The sequence below is a fragment of the Struthio camelus genome, chromosome 2, assembly GCF_040807025.1.
Source record: "Struthio camelus isolate bStrCam1 chromosome 2, bStrCam1.hap1, whole genome shotgun sequence".
Classification (NCBI taxonomy): domain Eukaryota; kingdom Metazoa; phylum Chordata; class Aves; order Struthioniformes; family Struthionidae; genus Struthio; species Struthio camelus.
The window spans coordinates 126,470,150-126,489,030 of record NC_090943.1 but is presented as its reverse complement, the minus strand read 5'-3'; the positions used below and the strand labels follow the sequence as shown (position 1 = coordinate 126,489,030).

The following is an 18,881-nucleotide window of genomic DNA, read 5'->3' as shown; positions in this document are numbered from 1 at the left end:
CTAAGGAAACTAGGCTGAAGTTAAGCCTCTGAATTCCCTTCTCAGTCTCCTCAACTCTCTCCTCCTTATTCTTCACTCAGCCCACTGCAGCTTCCTTTATTCTTCCAACAGCTTTACCTAGTTCTCACTGTCAGCTTCTCCCAGCAACTCTTCTAGCGTTCTAGTGCAGGTCTCCTAGGAGCAGCCAGCACACAGCAATAAGCGGGCGGGCTCCCTCTAAAGATACGACGCCAACTGAAGTGCAATTTGTTAGAGACACCAAGGTTACCATCGAAAGAGAAGGCATAGAAAGCGCTGTCCTGCCAAAATGATCTTCTCCTGTTGACTTTGTTCCACGTCAGAACATCCCTAACGCTAACGAAGGAAACAGAGCTTCCTGCCTGTGCTCTCCTAAGGTCCCACGTGATTTTTTAAATGCAAGTAGCATCCAGATACCTCCAGACCTGGCTACCTCACTACGGATTTGATAGGACTTCTTGGAAGCATCGATTTGACTTGTTGTTAAACATAAAACACACTGTTCAGTAGCATCCACACAGAAGCCTGGCAGTCAACTTCATGCCAGCTTGTTTGAATAACTTGCATTTTTTTCTGCCTAATCCCCTCACTGGGCTACCCTGTCTTCCTCTAGGCTCACAGGATCAGCTGGCTCAAAACAGATTCTAACAAAATATTAGAAGTTAAATGAAGGTACTTGATACTAGCTATTACACATAACATATTTTTGCAAGATAGTTCCTTAACACTTGATTAAAGAGCCCTCTATGAGGGCATCAAAGAAACAAAACTAAAACCCTCACCTATGTATCTTCCAGAATAACTCAAAATCATTTGCTACCTGTAGCACAATTTTCATTTCAGTAAACTACAAATGCAAGAGCCAGGCTTCTAATTTACTCTTTTCTTCCTGAAAGAAATGTTATGTTGCACTATATTATGTTGAACATTATGAAAACACAGGAATAAATTTGAAAACTTACAGCTAAACCCAGCCCTTACTGTACAACCTCTCATACGCTCAAGTATTTGGGACACTAGTTACTTTGAAGTAGTTCTTCTTGAGAGGCATACCCCTTTCTGATTTCTGAAGTCACAGCATGCTCTCGGCGACTACAAAAATGTAAAAGTGTATAGTTTTTGCCAAAACTTCTACACAGAAGTTATTTATTGCATGGTTAAGCCGAATGCTTGCTGTAGTCTGGCTCCTGATTCAATTATCCACTACACAGATAAGTTTCTTGCTCAGTAATTCAACACGTTTGCCAGCTAAGCTAAGCTGGCAACCAGCAAATCAATACAACTTATTTTCTCCTCCCCTCTCAGGCCTTGACCAACCAAGCTCCAGATTTAGACAAGTGCTGGCAAATAAGTGAAGTCTGTCTGTTTTTTTTTTTTTTTAATTGCATAATTGTTAATAAAGTATAATTGCTACAACACAAGCAACTGCAAGTAGCATGCTACACAGAAATCCTATTAACATGTTTGCTCGTTTATTTGCGGGGACAGTGTGAAAACGTCCATGAGGTTGTAAAACCCTACCTACCCAGCAGTGGAATTACATTGGCACAGCTAATATCCACCCACGTACGCCCAGCAATCTCTGGGGCCGTAAGAATCTGCACCAGGTCTCACGATCCTCTTCATCAACCAGTCGAGTTGCATCTTTACACTAGTAATGCTTTTTGCCACAAACCCTTCAGGGAATAAGCCTTCCTCTAAGGTACTTTAAAGCAGGCAATAGACATCAAGCCAGCTGCATAGTTTATGCAATCAAAAGAGCCCACAGAAGACGTGTGTGTTAATAAATACGCTTTCAGGCAGTTTGAGCATCACAACTTTATGCTGAGTTCATGGTTTACATCTAGTTAAATTCAGCTGGAGAAGGATGCAGCGAGCACTCGATCTCTGTGGTGTATGCTATTATTCATCTATATTTCCTACCCACACAGGGCAGATTTTAGGTCAGCCCACCTATACTTCAGAAGATAAGACCTAACATTTATATTAATATCACACCAACAGATTGCCAGTAGCATCTCTGTACTGCTGCACAACTCCCCAGCAGTACTACCGAGGCAGCAGCTCTCCGTTATCAGGCATCTCTCATCTGAAAACAGACAGAGGAGCTGTGCTGTTCTCTCTGCAGCATCAGGTAAGACACATTACCTATTCCTGTAGAAGTTCAGGATTTTGCCAGTCATCCATGTGACGGCCTCAATGTGACACTTGAATCGTCCCATTCCAGGTGGAGTTTGGCTGTTACTTGCCATACAGCATAACCAGATGAGCGGCACAAACTGTTCCTATGGTTTCAAGCTAAGATGGACCAAAGGCTGTTACTGACAAAGTGACCTCGAAATCACATTCTGCCATGGCTGCAAATTGGTCACATGCTAGATGCATGGCTTGAATCTTTCTGCACTGCTCTTAATCTCACTGAAGAGGCAGGAAGGAGAATCCTGCAAGTGTACATGGAATAAACCAGGAGCAATCCACTAACGAGACAACTGCATTGAATGTTTTATTTTTACATAATGCAGTTAATGCACCTTCCTTTAAAGCAACATCATCACTGAAATTCCCATTATATTAATAAGGACTTTGAGATTTTACCTGATTGATTTGTCCTTGAATGACTTTTAATGCTGCTTGAGCTGAGTAAATCTTGTTAAGAGACATTTGCTCTTATTCCAAGTCAGACTAGGATAGTAAATTAAATGAAATGGTTAGCCTACAGAGATACTGCTGTCACATGAATCAACAGACAATCATAAAGTCCTAATCACTCCAAAAGTGGAAGGTGGTGAAGAAAAAGGTCAAGGAAGCTTGTCCAAAGACAATTTCTCCCAAAGTTTTAGCTTGTAAGGATTTCCAGGTCTGAGAAGAGCCTGAGAACACCCCCTTCAGTCAAATTTGACTTTGGACAGAAGACATCACTTTTCACCTGTGGGTGACGTTATACACAATCTATATTTGCTTTTTCAGGACTAATAAAGGAAACCCTTTCGGATCAAGGGTACTGACCTCAAGCCTCAAGATTTCAATGCAGTATCAATATATTTATGCATGATCTAGTTCTGTCCCAGCCCATCCCATACAAAAGTAAGTTTTCCAAACATCAGCATGCTTGGATAAGCTCAACCCTAGACTCCGTATTTATATTTCAGAGACATGAATAGAGTAAGTTCAAGCATTTATTTTACTAAATTGCACTGAAATATAAGAGAGCAGATAACAGCTGGAAAGATATGTCTAGATGAATAGAGTTAGGCAGATATTTTTCCTGAGCCTGGTAATAGGTGATGTGGTGGAAACCATGGGGTGGCAGGAAGAAGTTCAATGGGCAAGAGCGTGAACAAAGGGTCTTCTAACGAAATTAAGCTTCAACTCAAAGTTTAGGGGAGAATTTAAAGGAAAAACAAAATAAAACAACAACAAAAACCCACACTCCACTGCTCCTAGTGAGCAGTAGGTCCAGAATTGCACTGCACCACTTCTACAAGTTGCCACCTCACACTATTTGAACTAGAAGTGAAAATGACTGCAAGCCCTAGAGAGTAAAGCTTTTCAGTGTTTTGAAGTCCAAATTCAGCATCATTCCCTATCACACAAGCTCAGCCATCGCACATCCAATGAAACAACCGTAAACCTCAAAAGAAAAAGTTCTTAGGCACTCTAAAGACTGGTCATGCTCCAGTCCAAGTGATCCATTCTCTGTAAGGGATTAGTCTAGTAAAATTTTCAACCTTTATACTTAAGCAGGTGGTCCGGCTGATGCCCAGCAGGTTACCGTTACATCAGGTTTGGCACATCATAGCCCTGCCACCAGGGCAGAAATTCCTCAGAATAATTGAGCTTTAATAGCTATTAATTATGCAATTCACAGTTTTTCCACTCTACGCTGCCAGATAAAAACCGGATCAGGATGTCGAAGAAGGAGCAGCCCAAGCACTTACTTGCATACTGCTTTTTCACAGATGTCAATCCTCAAGGGTGCACTGTGACTACTGAACACTGACATAGCTTTATTATTAAAGAGCCACGACACCTGTCAGAAGCGTTCCTGCCACCAACTTGCATGAAATAGAAATAAAGCCCCTGGTGACATCGTTCATAGGCTCTGCAGTATCCCAAGGGCGTGATATTACCAGCAAACTCCTCCCCAAGCCAAGGGAAATTCTAGGTGGATTTAGCGTCAAGGTCTTGAAACAGACAGACTACAAAAGTGTGGTTATTTTACTTGACAGTTGCTTTACCCTTGATTTATCAGTTCTCCCTCCCCAAGAGCTCAGAAAGTTGTATGAGTTCCACTGAATGACACGCTCAAGTCTTCCTTTGACTTCTATATCCCTCTTCCCATACCATATTTCCCGAATTAGTAGTAGTTCTCCCCACGCACAGTTTCTCAAAAGTGTCTTGAATAGGAAAGTACTTTTTCATTGGGAATGGGAGGAAGTAGGTTTCTGTGATCTGTCAAGATGAAGCTTGTTCTTCAGTTGTAAACAAGAAACAAGCACACGGCAGTGTGCTAAAAAGGAATGAAAAATGACTAAGTTTACTCCAGCAAACCTCTTTCTTCTTGCCTTTCACTTCAAGAATAAATACTCCATTGACTACTGCAGGAAGCATTCAACACGTTGCTCTGCAAATTACACTCACACTCAAGTCCCTTTTCTTCTTATGTGATCTCCCAAAATCTCTGTCTCATGCCAAAAAGATCTGTTCAGTGACAAGCGTGAAAGCCAACTCAAACCGTTCAGTTTCAGAACATTCATTCCACCAATTTGCATTTGCTACTATTTAAAAAGATGCAGAAACTAATTCTTCAGAGCCCATGATTTGCACTAGCTACCTATACATTTAGCAGTGCCTGCAACTTGCAGCACAGTAGCCTACGTTTTAAGCAGCGTACCCAGAGAGGTATTAGTCTTGAAAGTGTGGATTCCTCACAGGAGGCTTTCCATGCAGTCTAACTGCCCTATCAAGCAGGCAGTTTGTGCATTACTGCACCAGCATTACTGCACAATACAAGCAGTTTTTCTTTCGCAATTGCTACAAGCTCACTGAGTATCTGTGTTGTTTTTTCATTGACAAGAAACACAGCTAAACAAGTTTAATATTAACAGCAACACTGGTTGTTGGAACTGGGCAAAGGATGCGTTTGCAGCAGATAATTTGCTCTGAATGAATCAGCTGCTAGAGACTATATACTCCAAACCTGAACTCTGCTTCTGACGCTAAATACTCAGAGATTCCTCCAGAATAGAAAAGCCATTGCTGACTACGTATGTACAGGTTAACACAAATGGGGCCTTCATTCTGAAAGCACGACTTGTTCTTGTCGAGGAGTCCAAGCCTTATTCTTGGAGAGACATTCAGTCATAGCATTTTACTCTAAAATAAAGTTCACTACTACTTGCTTAGTCCTTGCACCTGTTCTACAGAACTGAATAAAGTACTAATGAATTTTCTAGCAAGGCATCGAACTCGGGAAGGACCGTTACACGGACCAGTCTGCAGTCCTGGCAGAGCATCAAGATCATTACATAAAGCTCAAATAACAGTTCACAAGATACAAACAGACCTCACCACTGTACCTCATCATTTTCCAGCACTTTTAGAAAGAGTTAGTATTTAAGACTGATTCCTAGGAAAATAATAATTGTAAATGGGAACAGTGATTACTTATTCCTTCCTCAGAGTCTTCAGATGGTGAGGTCTAAGCAGGTGTCCAGAATACAGCTTTATTACAGTTAAGGACTGATTTACTGGAGAAAAAAAACAGTTACAGTCTTCTCCTTCTCCCAAATTACATGACGGTAGCAGCCAGCTGGCAGCTGCAGTACAGGATTTCAGAGTCAACCTACAAAAACCTGAAGCCAAGTTCCAGGGAGCCTGGGCATGGGGTCCCCTCACACCCAGGGCTGGGGTATGGACCCCCCGCCCCCAGCTGCAGCCTGGGCACCCGGTGGCCCTGCACACACTCCCCGAGCAGGGGTTGACGGGGAGGATAGCGTGCAGGGGGTCAAAGTGTTTGGGGAAGTAGGAAGTTGGACCTGACTAATGATGAGTCTTGCTCTTACGTAACAGGAAGATCAGCAATTCCTGACGGCCCGTGTCAAGCAGCAGCACAACTCCAAGCGTGCCACTTCAGATATGTCATTTGGCCTTAATCAGACGTCAAGACAGCTGTCCCTTTTGGGTGAGATGTAATAACTTGTGTTCCTCACTCCTTCCAGTGACTCAGGAGGAGGTGACAGGCCCCGGGGCACGCTCCAGCTACTGCTTAGCTACAGTGCCACGAATCACTAACATACCTGCTGTACTGGGCATAAAGGGTTGTCAAAAGCTAGAAGAGAAACCCCTGGAGGAGAAGAAGATAAAACAAATACCTATCTGGCAGGTGCTGCAGCAATCACAGAACGAGAGAGAGACAAGAACTCCCTGCAGCTGCAGCCTCAGGACCAGCCCTGGTAGAGGAACATTCCCTCAGCTCACAAGAGACACCCTAGGTCCTATCCCGGGCTACATGAGTTTTACCCTGAATTCACCTTGCTCTAGGCTCCTGGTGCTATCCAAAGTGATTTTCACAAGCCAGAAATGAAGAAACCTGCACCCTACTGGAAGGTGGGGAGAAAAGTAAGCTAAAACAAGAAAGTCAGCCACAGAGATATCGCTTGCTAGTCCATTTCCCACACATCAAATCCTTTGGCCAGCATCGTAGAGCAGGATGCAACAGGAACAAAAAGGAAATAGAGAAGGCATCTGCATTCTGCGTGGCATGAGGGATACGGAGATTGAGACAAAAGACTCAGAGCCTGTACCTCCTTTCAGGGAACGGTAAGCTTTCAAATAGCAGATCAAGGGATCTATCCTTATACTCAAAATCAAATCCCACCTAAAAAAAGGTTTTGGAGCATAATAATACAAAGAGAATACAACACTGCAAGTGGCTGGTCAAGGAGATGAAGCACACAGAGAGACTGATCGCGTAAGAAGTCAAGGTTCAAAGCAAAGTACTTTCTGATAAAAAAAAAAAAAAAGCTTGTTTTTCTTCCCCAAGACAGAGGTACACCTGGCAACAGGAATGTCAATACTTGCATAAGGCTTATTCTCCACCTCTGTCAACCAGGCTGTTACTACTTCTGATGCTCATCTCTGAGCGCTGTGACTGCTCAGTGAGCCTCTTCAGGGACTACCTAGCACAGATTTGAGTGGCGTCATGGAAACAGCATGCAGCAGTTTAAGCCAATCATGCTGACTGATGCCTGTCTGTGTTCAGACATCAACTAAGCTTTGTAAACAGTGATCAAAGTGCACAGAGGAGTTAAGAAGACTGATTACTTTGGCATTTGGGAATCTTTGCTACTTCCTTTTTCAGCCTGCTTCTTGATGCTCCTGAGGAAACTGCAAGATGTAGGCAACACTTTTGGGGCTTTGCTGAAGGGATTTGGCTTCTAAAGAGCAAAGCAGCAACTCGACATCAAGATACACTCCAGCCAATGCAAGCCGTACCCCTTTCACACCTCAGCCTTTTTTCTGAGTCAGGAATACGTTTCCTGCTGGGAAGGCAGGAAAGCATCTTTAAAGATGCTTTACGTCCTCCTACAACTCCTCTTACAAGAACCAGCACGAGGAAGCAGGGAAACAAGCTATATCAGCACCCTAGAATACAGGGGACCAGAAAAAGCAAGTTTAGGGTAAGGGCCTTCTTCAAAGGTAGCCTTGCCTGCTAACAGCTGCAGGAACGTAGACTTACGCAGGTGATTCTGCAGACTAGGCTCCTGTAGAGCACAGCAATGAATATCAGTGAATGTGACTCTACTGGAAGGATTTTGTGTTTTTCTTTTAAATTCTGCTAATCATATCAAGTTAATCAAAACTTTTTGCTACCGTGACATGATACACATTTGGACAGAGAGTAGATGAAGAGAGGGATGAGTAGGATTGTTTTTTGCTCAATTTAGCGCTCCTGCTATTAGCTTAATTAAGGTACTTCAGAGAAGGAATAAACACAGCAAAGCAGACTAGAGCAAAATCCCTGATGCACACAGCTGAAATGTGCAGCTTTGCCATACTAAAGATCTAAGCAGCACTACTTAAAATGCTTCTCTTTCAACATTTTCAAGGTTTTCATCATGAACTGAGATCACCGCCAAGTGTGGGCTCTGATCCTAGCGAAGCACAAGGCAAGCATCTGCCTGAAAATACCAACTCCAGCCCAGGTGGTGTCCCTTGGCACATCTTTTCCCTCTATTCCGGGCTTAGAGGGCTCCGATGAAACTTCACTCCCCTCTAGCTGCTAGAGAAGGGAAAGCATAACAGGCAGAAATCGGCCATTCTGCCTCTCCCACCACCCACAGCAAGCTGCAGCTGCTCCCCAGCCTCCCCGCAGCCCTGCAACTAGGCAGTGCCTTTGCTAGTAACAGGTCATAAGCTTTGTACTGAGTTTGCAGGGCCTCAGCACTACAGCCTGTAAGGCTTGCTCTGTCTGAACTCTTCTCAATCCGCCGCAGCGTTGTTTTACGTGGTTTAACTGTAACAGCAATGCTTCTAACTGAACAGTGGGCTGTGCCTAATCTGTTTTACTTCTGTTTATCCTCTTGTATGGAACCAACACGGTTTTATGACTCTCACATAACGATGTAGTCTAAAGAAATACAGGCCTGTTATGATAACAGAGGCCTCAAGAAGCACAGACACAGGAGGCAATGGTTGAGGAGTACAGGCATGAGATGATAAGGGAGGTGGTACAGGCTTGACGCTGTAGCATCAAGCTACAGCATCCCACAGCTGTAGGCAACTCGTCCGTGGTCAGTTAGAGAAACGCTGATCTGCAGCAGGACACGACTGGTGTTAGAGGTAACAAAGAGAACAAAGAAATAGCATCTAACATACACAAAAGGCACCATATATAGTAATTTTGGATGTAACATGCAGACCAATGAAGAAAGAGCCAACAGGTAAAAAAGCATGTTAGCAAACATACAAAAAGGACCCCTAGTGGATCCTGGAGTGAGGAAGAAGCCACCGTCAACACTGTATTCCTCCCAGCAAAAGACCTCCCAATACCCCCGCTACCGCCACCAGAATGACACTATCGGCCTTACGACCCAGAGGAGCGGGGGGAAGGATGAGCATAAGCCCAGGAAAAGGGGTAGAAACTGAGTCTGCATATAACAATTCTAGCTATAGTATTATCATTAATAAGACTTTTCCTGCATAGAAGTATTCATTCTTTTTCTGTAATAATTACATCTAGATTAATAATGATCCTTGAATCAGACAGTTAAGGTTTCAATTACACTAACCACACATTCTTGGCTATATTTTATATGTATACGCACTGCCCACCTTTTTTGTTAGGAAGCAAGTGATAGCACAAAGAGCATTTTTGTAGTATTTCCAAGCACAAGTGTTTACCGGTAGCCAGCTTGCTCCTTGCTGCACTTACCCTCTCTCCAAAGGGAGGCTGCAGATCCTAGCAGTTGGCTACACCTCTGCCAGAGGTTAAGCGTTTTCGCAGGAGAGCAACAGCAGTCACCCTAGCTCAAGATATGACTCTGCTGCACTGCTAAAGCTGACATGCAGCTACATGTTCATTGAGCTCCCTTAACTAGGGGGAGAGGGCAAGGAAGAGGAGGAGGAAAGGGTAAGAATGATATTTCACCTTTAGGGGAGAACCAGAGGAGAAAGTTATGGGTAGCCTGTCTGCTGCTGCAGACCCTTGAAGAATAGAAGGCTGGTATTGAAAGTCCGGCCTCTAACCTGAGGTATTTAGATAAAGCATCCTAATCTCTCTGCGTGATACACACACCAAATCAAGGGGCTTTAAAGATGCTCACTACCTTTAACAGGAGAGAAAGCTGTCCCTTAAATTGAAGCTGACACAGTGACAATTCTGGCTGAACAGCAGCATTTCAGTTTAGTGCTTAATCTCACTTAATGCTTGCTTTCCCTTTCAGTCACCCTTTGTTTGACATTTTTCTGCTTACTCACTGCAGGATATTAAAAGGACAATGGAACACACCTCCGCTGCTCTGTAGAGCAAATCTCAAACTAGAAGTGCCCGCATTATAAAAACTCCAGCAGAAGCAGCAGCGGAATCGGATGAAGCAAATCAAAGCAGCCTTCTCTTAAAAACACAAAATATCCCACACCTGTCACATGTTCACTGCAGAGGGTTCAGCAACCTAAACTATTGTTCTCTCCTATTAAACTAAGATTAGAGCATTCAAAAAAAAAAAAAAAAAAGCTGGTCAATGAAACATTGGCTTTCGAGAAGAGTCCCTGCTGCTGTGGAAACATCACCCTGAAGTGATACAGTGGATAACCTCCCTTATCAGCAGTAATGTCCAGCCCTCTAAGGAATTAGGGATCCTATAAACGATTTAACTCACTGACTTTACTTGGACCACTGGCAAATCTAGTCCCTTGACTTCGTACAAGACTCCTCTGCTTTGGCTGAGGGGCTCCCTCGCATGGAAATTGCCTGGATCGCTGCACCAGTTAAAGAAGCAAATGGCTATAAAGGAACAAGACAGAGCTTCCCTGACTCCTCAGCCTTTATACCAGCAGCTCTTTGGCTGTTCCCAGGCAGCAGGACTGGCGCGAGGCAGAGAGCAGCAGGAGCCCCAACGCCCGTTTCTCTCACCACTCACAAACCCAGTCGCTCCTGGAAGTATGCGCAGATCGGACTCACGCAATAGAGGTCGTCAGTCAAGGGCTACTGTACTTGGCAGCTGCAGATGACAAGGGGGGGGGGGGCGGGAAGCGTGTACAAGCTAGAGAGGGACAAGAAAGTGAGCGGAAATAAAATTCCAAAGGCAAACTAGTGCAGCGCATGGATATCGCCAGCACCGTTCACAGCACAGAAAGCTGAGCCTAGAGCCCGCTTCCAGCCATCCTCAGACAAGAAGGAGAAAGCAGGCATGAAACCTCAAAAAAAAAAAAAAACCACAGCTAAAGAGTCAGTGTCCCAGGAAAAGAGTAAGGAAGTCCAGTTTAACCCAGCATACTCTTCTTGCCCAAGAGGCACTTGATGAAGGCTTAAAGCGAGGTCAGCTGATTGCAGGCACAGCAGGGGGAGGGCGAGGAGGAGGGGGGAAGAAAGGACACACAGCCACCACCACGGCTTTTTTCCCCCACAGGCCAGGAAGGAACACAGCTTCATCTGACAGCATAAGATCAACTGTTCTCACTTTATCCACAGAGCATTCGGATCAAGCAGAGAAAGACACTTGTCCAATTTATGCCAGTACTGTTCTGAAACCAGTGCCAAGATAGGCTTTGTTTGACCTTGCTAGTTTAAAAAAAAAAAAACAAAAAACTAACAGCAGCATTACTGGAATTACAACTTGCAGCACAATGTCCTGCACACCCACAACATTGTTTCCCCCAGAATTTAATCCCTCCTTCACCAGCATCTCAGTCCCTTTGAGAGCAAGGGTATAACAACAAAATATCGCCCCCTTCAAATCCAGACAGGTCTCCTGTTGCTTAGATAGGCATTTGCAGAGGAAGAAAGTGGAATCCACGAACTATTTCACAGGGTTTCATAGCGCGGGAAACCCAGCGCAGAACAGACAAGATTTGCATCAACTCGATGTCATTGGGATTTTAAAACTGCAGCCCGGCCTTGTCGGAGGATCAAAGGAATCAGATTCGTAGCTAAGCTTTCTCTACCCTGAACGGTCTGAAAGCAGACTTTACTTACCCTAGCTGGATGAAGACTTTCCTTGGTCGCGAGCATGCAGGCCGCAGCACTGGTTATATGGAGCAGGGACGGGCTACCTGTCACTCAGGTCACTGCTATGGACACTCAGTTCAGTGAGCTAACTCTTCCCTTATAGTTTCAACAATAGCTGTCTCAGTTCCACTCTTATTTACTTACCAAGGGTTTGGCTTTACAATTACACAATAACAAAAATTCTTACCTACAGTACCATAAGTAACAGTAGATAAAGAAAACAAACATAGCAGTAAACAGTCCAGTAGGACAATGGGGGAATTCTTGTCCTGCTGCCAGCAGCAGTTCCTTCTGCATAAAAGCAACACGAAAGTCCACTCACTTCCACAGTCCTGCCCGGGTTCATTAGGCCGCTCGGTGCTACCTCCCCTTCATTCAGAGCACACCAACAGGTCGCTTCTACACCGCTGGAGCCGCTCCATACTTGCGCTGCAGTGGCAAGTTGTATCAGCACTGATAACACTCACAGTGGCAAGCCACAGAGGGCCTCTTTTGCAAGCAAAAACAGGTACAGTACTTCTGGGAAAACGCCATAAGACAGTCACGCAACTTCAGATTTAGTTCATGCAGCAGCTAAGTCTACGTGGTAAAAGACCAGATTTTTGTTCACAGCAACCTGACATGAAGCAATAGAACAAGGGACCCCTCATTTCAGGAAAATACTATGTCCGTTTGGCGTGAATTGACACTATTGCTTCAGTTGCTGTAATCACAGAGCAAGAGACTCCAAGCCTTCCACGGTGGCTGGCAAAAAAGCGTGCACCAAACACCATGTGGAGGAAAACAGCCAGATCAAACATCCCCTAACCGAAAATGAAAGCCCTTCAAATGAAAAATTGTTCCGTGATTCCGATGCTACTGACCGTCGGCTAGCGATTTCCCCACCATTTTTCCCAAGAAGGTCTCAGCCAGTGCGTAAGCCAGCCAGAGACCGGTTCTGCACTCACGTGCAAGAAAAAAAGCCACGGAGCCACGCAGAGCCATTACTGACCTCTCAAGAGAAAGGGAAGACTGTATGATGACGTTATCCACCTGGAAGGTTAGCCTTCGGTAGTTTGGCCCCGGTCTTAACTCTACTCTAGATTTTCTTCCCTCCTCCGTCGTAAACTTAACTTTTGCTAGCCGAGGAAGCTGCTGTCATAACCATTAAAAATCAAGTGCAACTTCTGACTCAAACTTTTAAAGAAACTAGTTTCTGGTTAGAGGAAACAATCTGCGATGTTCAAGCCATCCCCAGAGACTGGACTGTCCTACTGCCAGGATGAATTTTAGCAAAGCATGGGGCTTTAGTGAGTAATACCACAGTGTCAGGCAGAATTTACAATTCAAGCACTCCAGTTTGCCCATCAGATACGGTTTTGAGGGCTAACTACAAGAGCACTACAAGCCATTAACTGAATAAGCACAAGTGTGCCGGCTATTCTAGAGTCTTCTCCCTGTAACTGTGGGCCTTCACCTTGCCTGAAAGAGAAAACACTATAACCACCTCCAAAAAGAAGAAGATGGGGGGAGGCATCGCACTATGCTTGCTCCATAACAATCCTGTTATGTCCCTCCAGATACGCTGTTCGGATATACTACTTAGGTTGCACTACACTCTTTATCTGAAGTTGTATTTATGCAAAAATGAGTTCACCAGCAAGAATAGCTTCTAGAAAGAGTCAGTACTGTCAATGAAGCTTTTGAGGAGACCCCAACATCTCACTCTCCCTTTCCATTAGGGGTTGCCCAAGATCCTATGACTGCAACAAAGGTATTACCCTTTATAATAGGCTTAAATCCAAATAAACTATTCTTGAGAGAATTTTAAGACAAATACTGAAACCATGATAGGTTTCTGATGCCCAGCATACAACACTGGCTTTTTCCGATCTATTAGTCAGCAAAAAAAACGCAATGTTTCTCTTGCTAGAGCTGGGGACAACTTGCCCTGACAAAGTAAGTTTTATCCTTGTTAACATTCCTCCTATTGGAATTAAAATTCAAGTCGAATTGACAGCTGTGCTGTTTTCTGGCTAAATAGTTCTGTTTGCCACTCTCCAGGAACAGTACTTTTTCATATTTAAGATAAACACAAAACAAAGACTTCCCACACTTAAGAACAGCTTGGATTAAAATTCATCAGTTTATCTCTCATTTAAACAATTTTCAGCACTGCAGAATGGTTGAAAGCACCTCCCCGAGGAAAGCTTCACCCTCTCAACCACATTATCTTCTACTCCAAGAAAAATAACTTGCCCATTTTCTCCATACATGGAGAAATTTAGAAGTCATTTCCAATTGTACAAGTGCACTGCAGCAGCCTCGAAACACTTAAACCAGTGGGCGGATGGATCTAGGTTGCTACCTGAATCAGCGCACCAGGCAGTACAGGGCACGTGACTGAGTGAAGCCTGGGGGTTACAGCCTCGGAGCCTTGCACACCTCCAACACCGCTATGGCCACTTATACCGCAACCAGACACTTCCTACCCTTTCGAGCATTCTCGGGCTGAAACCTCCAAAAGACGTCATCCCAACAGCACAAATACTGAGCTTGGCCAAGCAGCCCTAGCAACTTACTCAAAATAGCCTATTAACCCAAGTCTAATTTATTTCACCCAGTGGAAAACAGCTGGTGTGTGCTACAACACTATACAGAAGATCCCTACTGGTGCAGCATACCTTTGTGAGAAAAGCTCTCTGAAAGTAAGAGGTCCTCCTTAACACGCGTTGGGGGTGGCCCCCATCAGATGCCAATTATTCTTCTGGGCAACAGTCCCAAGATTGATTGTTTTTTATTTTTATTTTTTAAGCTATAAAGTTTTAAGGAGAGCATTGCCACCATGACAGCTAGAAGGACAATCTTCCCCCGTCGCAAACCCCTGAAGCACCGTCACCTTTCACAGCCTACAGAGACCTGCCGGTAACCCTCCAGAGATACCGCTCCCCACCAAAACGAAGCTGCTTGCTGCTCTGAGCAACCCTGCTATTTATAGTGTTGGGGGAACAAAAGTTACACACTCATAAAATGGCAGCTCTGCACTTTTAATTCAGGGTGAGAACAGAAAGGTTTTTCTTTCCCTCCAGCTGCTGTGGGAAGTTCAATATTTACTGCCCGCGCCCAAGGCCTGGGGAGAGCCGCGCAGCAAGGTTAAGTCGGCGCCGCTCGCCAGCCTCCCGGCGTCTCCCCGTGTTATGTCAGCACCCTCCTCCGCACCAGTTCCGCATTTTTGGTGCAAACGATGCAAGAGGAGACGAGGTCTTGTGACGTGCCACAGAGACAGACCCCTGCTCCTAAGGAGGTGAAGGGCTCCGTCAGCAGGGGCAAGGCTGAGCGCAGCTGAGCACGGCCAACTCAACCCGCTGCAGTAATTAGACCCTCTAAGATGCCACCACTAGAGCTCCCCACCGCTGAACGACGGCGCTTTTTTTGTTTGTTTTTTTTGGAGTTGGGGGGGGGGGGAGTGTTGGGTTTTTTTTTGTTGTTTCCTGGCTTTTCACAAGTTATTTTCACGAGGCGACCGGAGTGCTGACACACTCCGCTGCCAGCCAGCGAGGAAACGCACGCCAACAGCCGCCTCGCCTCGCCTGCGCTTTCAGCCTTCCGCTTCCAACCAGCGCGGCGGCCGCGCAAGCCCCCGCGGGCGCCGACCTCCCGCCCGCCCGGGCGAGCGGCGCCGCCGCGCAGGGCTGCCCGGGGGCCGGGCCGCGGCGGCGCGGGGGGCCGCGGGCCATGTGCCGCTCCGCGGGGCGGGGCAGCGCCGGCTGCGCGGCGGCGGCAGGGCAGGACTGCGCGGCACCGCCACCCGCCCCCCCCTCCTTCCCTCCCCCGGCGCGGCGCCGAGGTGCCGCCCGCAGCCCCCGGCCGGCCCCGCCGCCGCCCCTACCTTGCTCCCTACCGGGCTCCATGGCGGCCGCGAGCGCCTCAGCTCCGCCGCCTGCCTTGCCTGCTGCGGGGCACCCGACACGGTCCCGGCTCGGCGGCGGCAGCAGCCGCCGCCCCCGCCCCGCCGGCGGCTGGTTGGCAGCGCTGGCGCCGCCCGCGCCCCGCAGGGGGCGGACTCGCCGCGCGTCAGACAGCGGCGCCGCCCCGCGCCCGCAGGTGAGCGGACGGGCCGGGCCGGGGACCCGCGGGCGGAGCCGGCGGCGCGGGGTGGGCTTCGATATACCGACAGGCAGAGAGCCGGGGCAGGTGGGGGCCCCAGCAGGTGCTTCCGAGTCGGAGAATCAGCGTAAAAAGGAAAAACGTAAAAAGAAAAAAATAAAATAAAATGAATAAAAAGTAAAATGGAGTGAAATGTAAAATAAAGTAAAATGTAAAATAAAATATAAAATAAAATAAAATAAAGATAAAATAAAGGCAGGGAAAGCTTGAGCTTGAGTGTGCCTTGCAGGACGCCCACCTCTGCCAGGAGAGAAAGGTGAGGGGCCCCGGGAAGCGGGAGACCTCCAAAGCTGCCAGCACCCCCCCAGGCGCTGCTCACGCCGTCGAGCTTAATTTAAAAGGAAGACTTGCACATAGAAGTGACTTTCAGCCTGCCCCCAGCAAGAGGATCAGGCTGTAGGCTTACATACTCCACTACGCTATGTATGCTCTACTACTGGGGACTTCTGAGCCTGATTCCCCAAGAGCGTTTGTGCTTGAGATTATTCCTCAGTTTGCGGTGTCAGCTGGTAGTAACGTGTCATGCCGCTAGAAGTACGTTTCCAGTTTAGATGAGGCATGGTTTTTAAGCACGTTTCTACTGCGCCAGCTGGAACACCACGTGGAGTTTATACCAGGTTTTGGATCTTCCCCGCACCCTGCGGCTTGTGGCCTCCAGCAGCTGCCGTAAGGACAGCTGATCCAGCACAAAGTTAGTTCAGAAAAACAGTCCGCAATCCAGCATTAACTATGTTCCGGCAAGCTTTATGTGCTAAAATTGTGAAGACATTGGAACTGGCAGAGTGAATTTGTAGTGGATCAGTTCTTTGCATCATGTGACCGCAGCATTTTTAATCCAGTATTAGGAGTCCTAAAGCTGGATTTATTGGCTTGTCAAACCATGGCCCAGGTTTCTCCCAGCCATAATTCTTTCTCTTTACCCAAGTCCTTATATGGTATTTTTCACTCCAGTGTAGCATCTCACCATCTGTAAAGCACTTCTGCACCTTGGGTGGTATACAGCGGTAATGGGATATTGTACATTTTGTTCATTCACATAACTTTACACAGGTTGGATAAGGAAAAAACTGTTGCCACCTCTATTACCGTACTGTTAACAGTAACGGACTGCATAACTGTGAAACCTAAACCTATCCATTTGTGCTGTTGTAAAAGCTGCCTTTGTCAGTGGTTCTCCCTTCTTCTATTTTTTAGGCATTTGGTAGTAAAACATAGGCATAGTCACAAATTGCACAGCGTTACTGAAATTAAACTGTGATTTTATTTTAGCCTCAGAGATTCCCCTGTGAGACTTGCTAGCACTTACAACAGGCAAACTGGTGCACTGTGTTTGCATTAAATAGCACTAACAGTTGAAAATAAAATAGATCACCAGCTACCCTAGATACAACCTGAGCTTTTTCTATTAAAATAACACTAAGTGCTGAGTAGTTTTCATTATGCAGCCTGACAAGCAAGCTGCTTTACGAGACTATCAAAAATATTAAGCTATTGTGTATCTCTTACCCTACCCTTTTCTAATCCCTGGTGCTGACATCTGTGCATTTGTTTGCTCGAAAAGATCAATGTTTGCACAGAATGAGTGGCAAGGCATACGTGGCGTGGCGTTTGTGAATAGGCAAATTGTCCCTAACGTTCAGCCTGCGCAGTCACATGGTGGAGGAGCACAATAGAGAGTCAGGAGGTGCCAATTCAGGACGTCCTTGCTCTGGATAATAACAGCATCACATCCAGGTATTTCTCAAAGTATGAGGCAGCTGAGGAACATGAGCTTCTGCTAGGCTAAAGGCACACTTGCTCGTACTCCCGAATACACATACTTGCGGCAAGAGGCGATTACAGTGATGTCGTAAAAATAGCAAGTAGATAAAGCATGGTATAAACATGCAGGGATGTATTCTTATCTCCTAGCACAGGAATTTAGTTAAGCGTGTGATTCTTAGCCCAGAAAGCTCATCCTGCGTATCTCACAGTTTTATAACTATTTCGGTAAATAAATTCGAACACATATTTCAGAAGGTGCAATCTGGTTTTTATATATAAGGAAAAAAAAAAAAATCCCCAGCACTCCGCTTGAAGTCCCAAGCTTTCCCACTGAGCAGCTGATATTTTATAAGTAATCTGTAGTCACAGCAGAGGAATATCAACAGCACTGAAATTTGCAGCTTTGCAGCTGCTTTATGCTAGCAGCAGCCCTGAAGTGTCTCTCAGGCATCAACCTGCAGAGAAGTGAAGCAACCAGCACCTCCCTGCTTCTTTAGGATTCAGGAGTACTTCGCTAGCACATCCCAAAGAAACAAGAGCTGGTGGTCAAGACAGGACTGTGACCTAGACACTTGATTTAGTAGCCCTCTGCCAGCTCCCATGGGTGTGAGGAAAGCAGCTGCTCTCAGTAGAGTGTGAGTGACTCATTTATGGCCCTCTCCGCTGAGGAACGCCCTTTCCATGTGGACGTAACCGTAGTCTGTACAGTCTTGCACCAGTTTTTTTGAATCTCCCTCTTTAAGCTTAGAAAACTTCCCCTTCCCAGGTCACCCAGGCACTGTGCAGTTTGCTTTCTTTAGTAGCTGTGGCCTATTCGCAGCCTAGCTGTACAGCTATTGCTACCAGCTTTCTTTTTTAAATCATGTATGAAATAGCCGTGACCTTTTTGGTCTGTGTAAATTTCTCTTCCCTTTTGCTGACTTCTGATTGAATCTGAATTCTTTGGTTAACAAAGTAATTTTCTTGCGTTTCGCTTTCGGCTTTGATTTTTTCTTAATCACTGACAGCATATTCACAATAACCGTAGCCAATGTCTGCACAGTCTCTTAGCCCAACTTCATATGGGTTACCTGTAGGATTTCAACCAAATCAGATTCCCAGCTGTCTTCTCCAGAAAGATTTTAGGAATGAAACAGATGCAGAAAACCCTCTGCTTGGTCTCCAGATATGATGATATTCCCTTTTCACATAGGAGTCCAGGCTAGTGAGGAGGTGGAATCGT

At 45.8% G+C, this 18,881-nt stretch overlaps 1 protein-coding gene across 5 annotated transcripts in view; it reads right to left on the bottom strand.

Moving 5' to 3' along the window:
- Positions 1 to 15,773, bottom strand: part of TPD52 (tumor protein D52) — a 129,564-nt gene extending 113,791 nt beyond the window's left edge. For 2 of the 5 annotated variants that reach the window (XM_068932457.1, XM_068932461.1), the window contains exon 1: positions 15,618 to 15,773. In XM_068932457.1, coding sequence (XP_068788558.1) covers positions 15,618 to 15,639 — 22 coding nt within the window. In that variant the 5' untranslated portion in view covers positions 15,640 to 15,773. The remainder of the gene's footprint in view (positions 1 to 15,617) is intronic. The other 3 variants (XM_068932459.1, XM_068932454.1, XM_068932456.1) reach the window with 3 other exon arrangements.
- Positions 15,774 to 18,881: the final 3,108 nt, after the last annotated feature.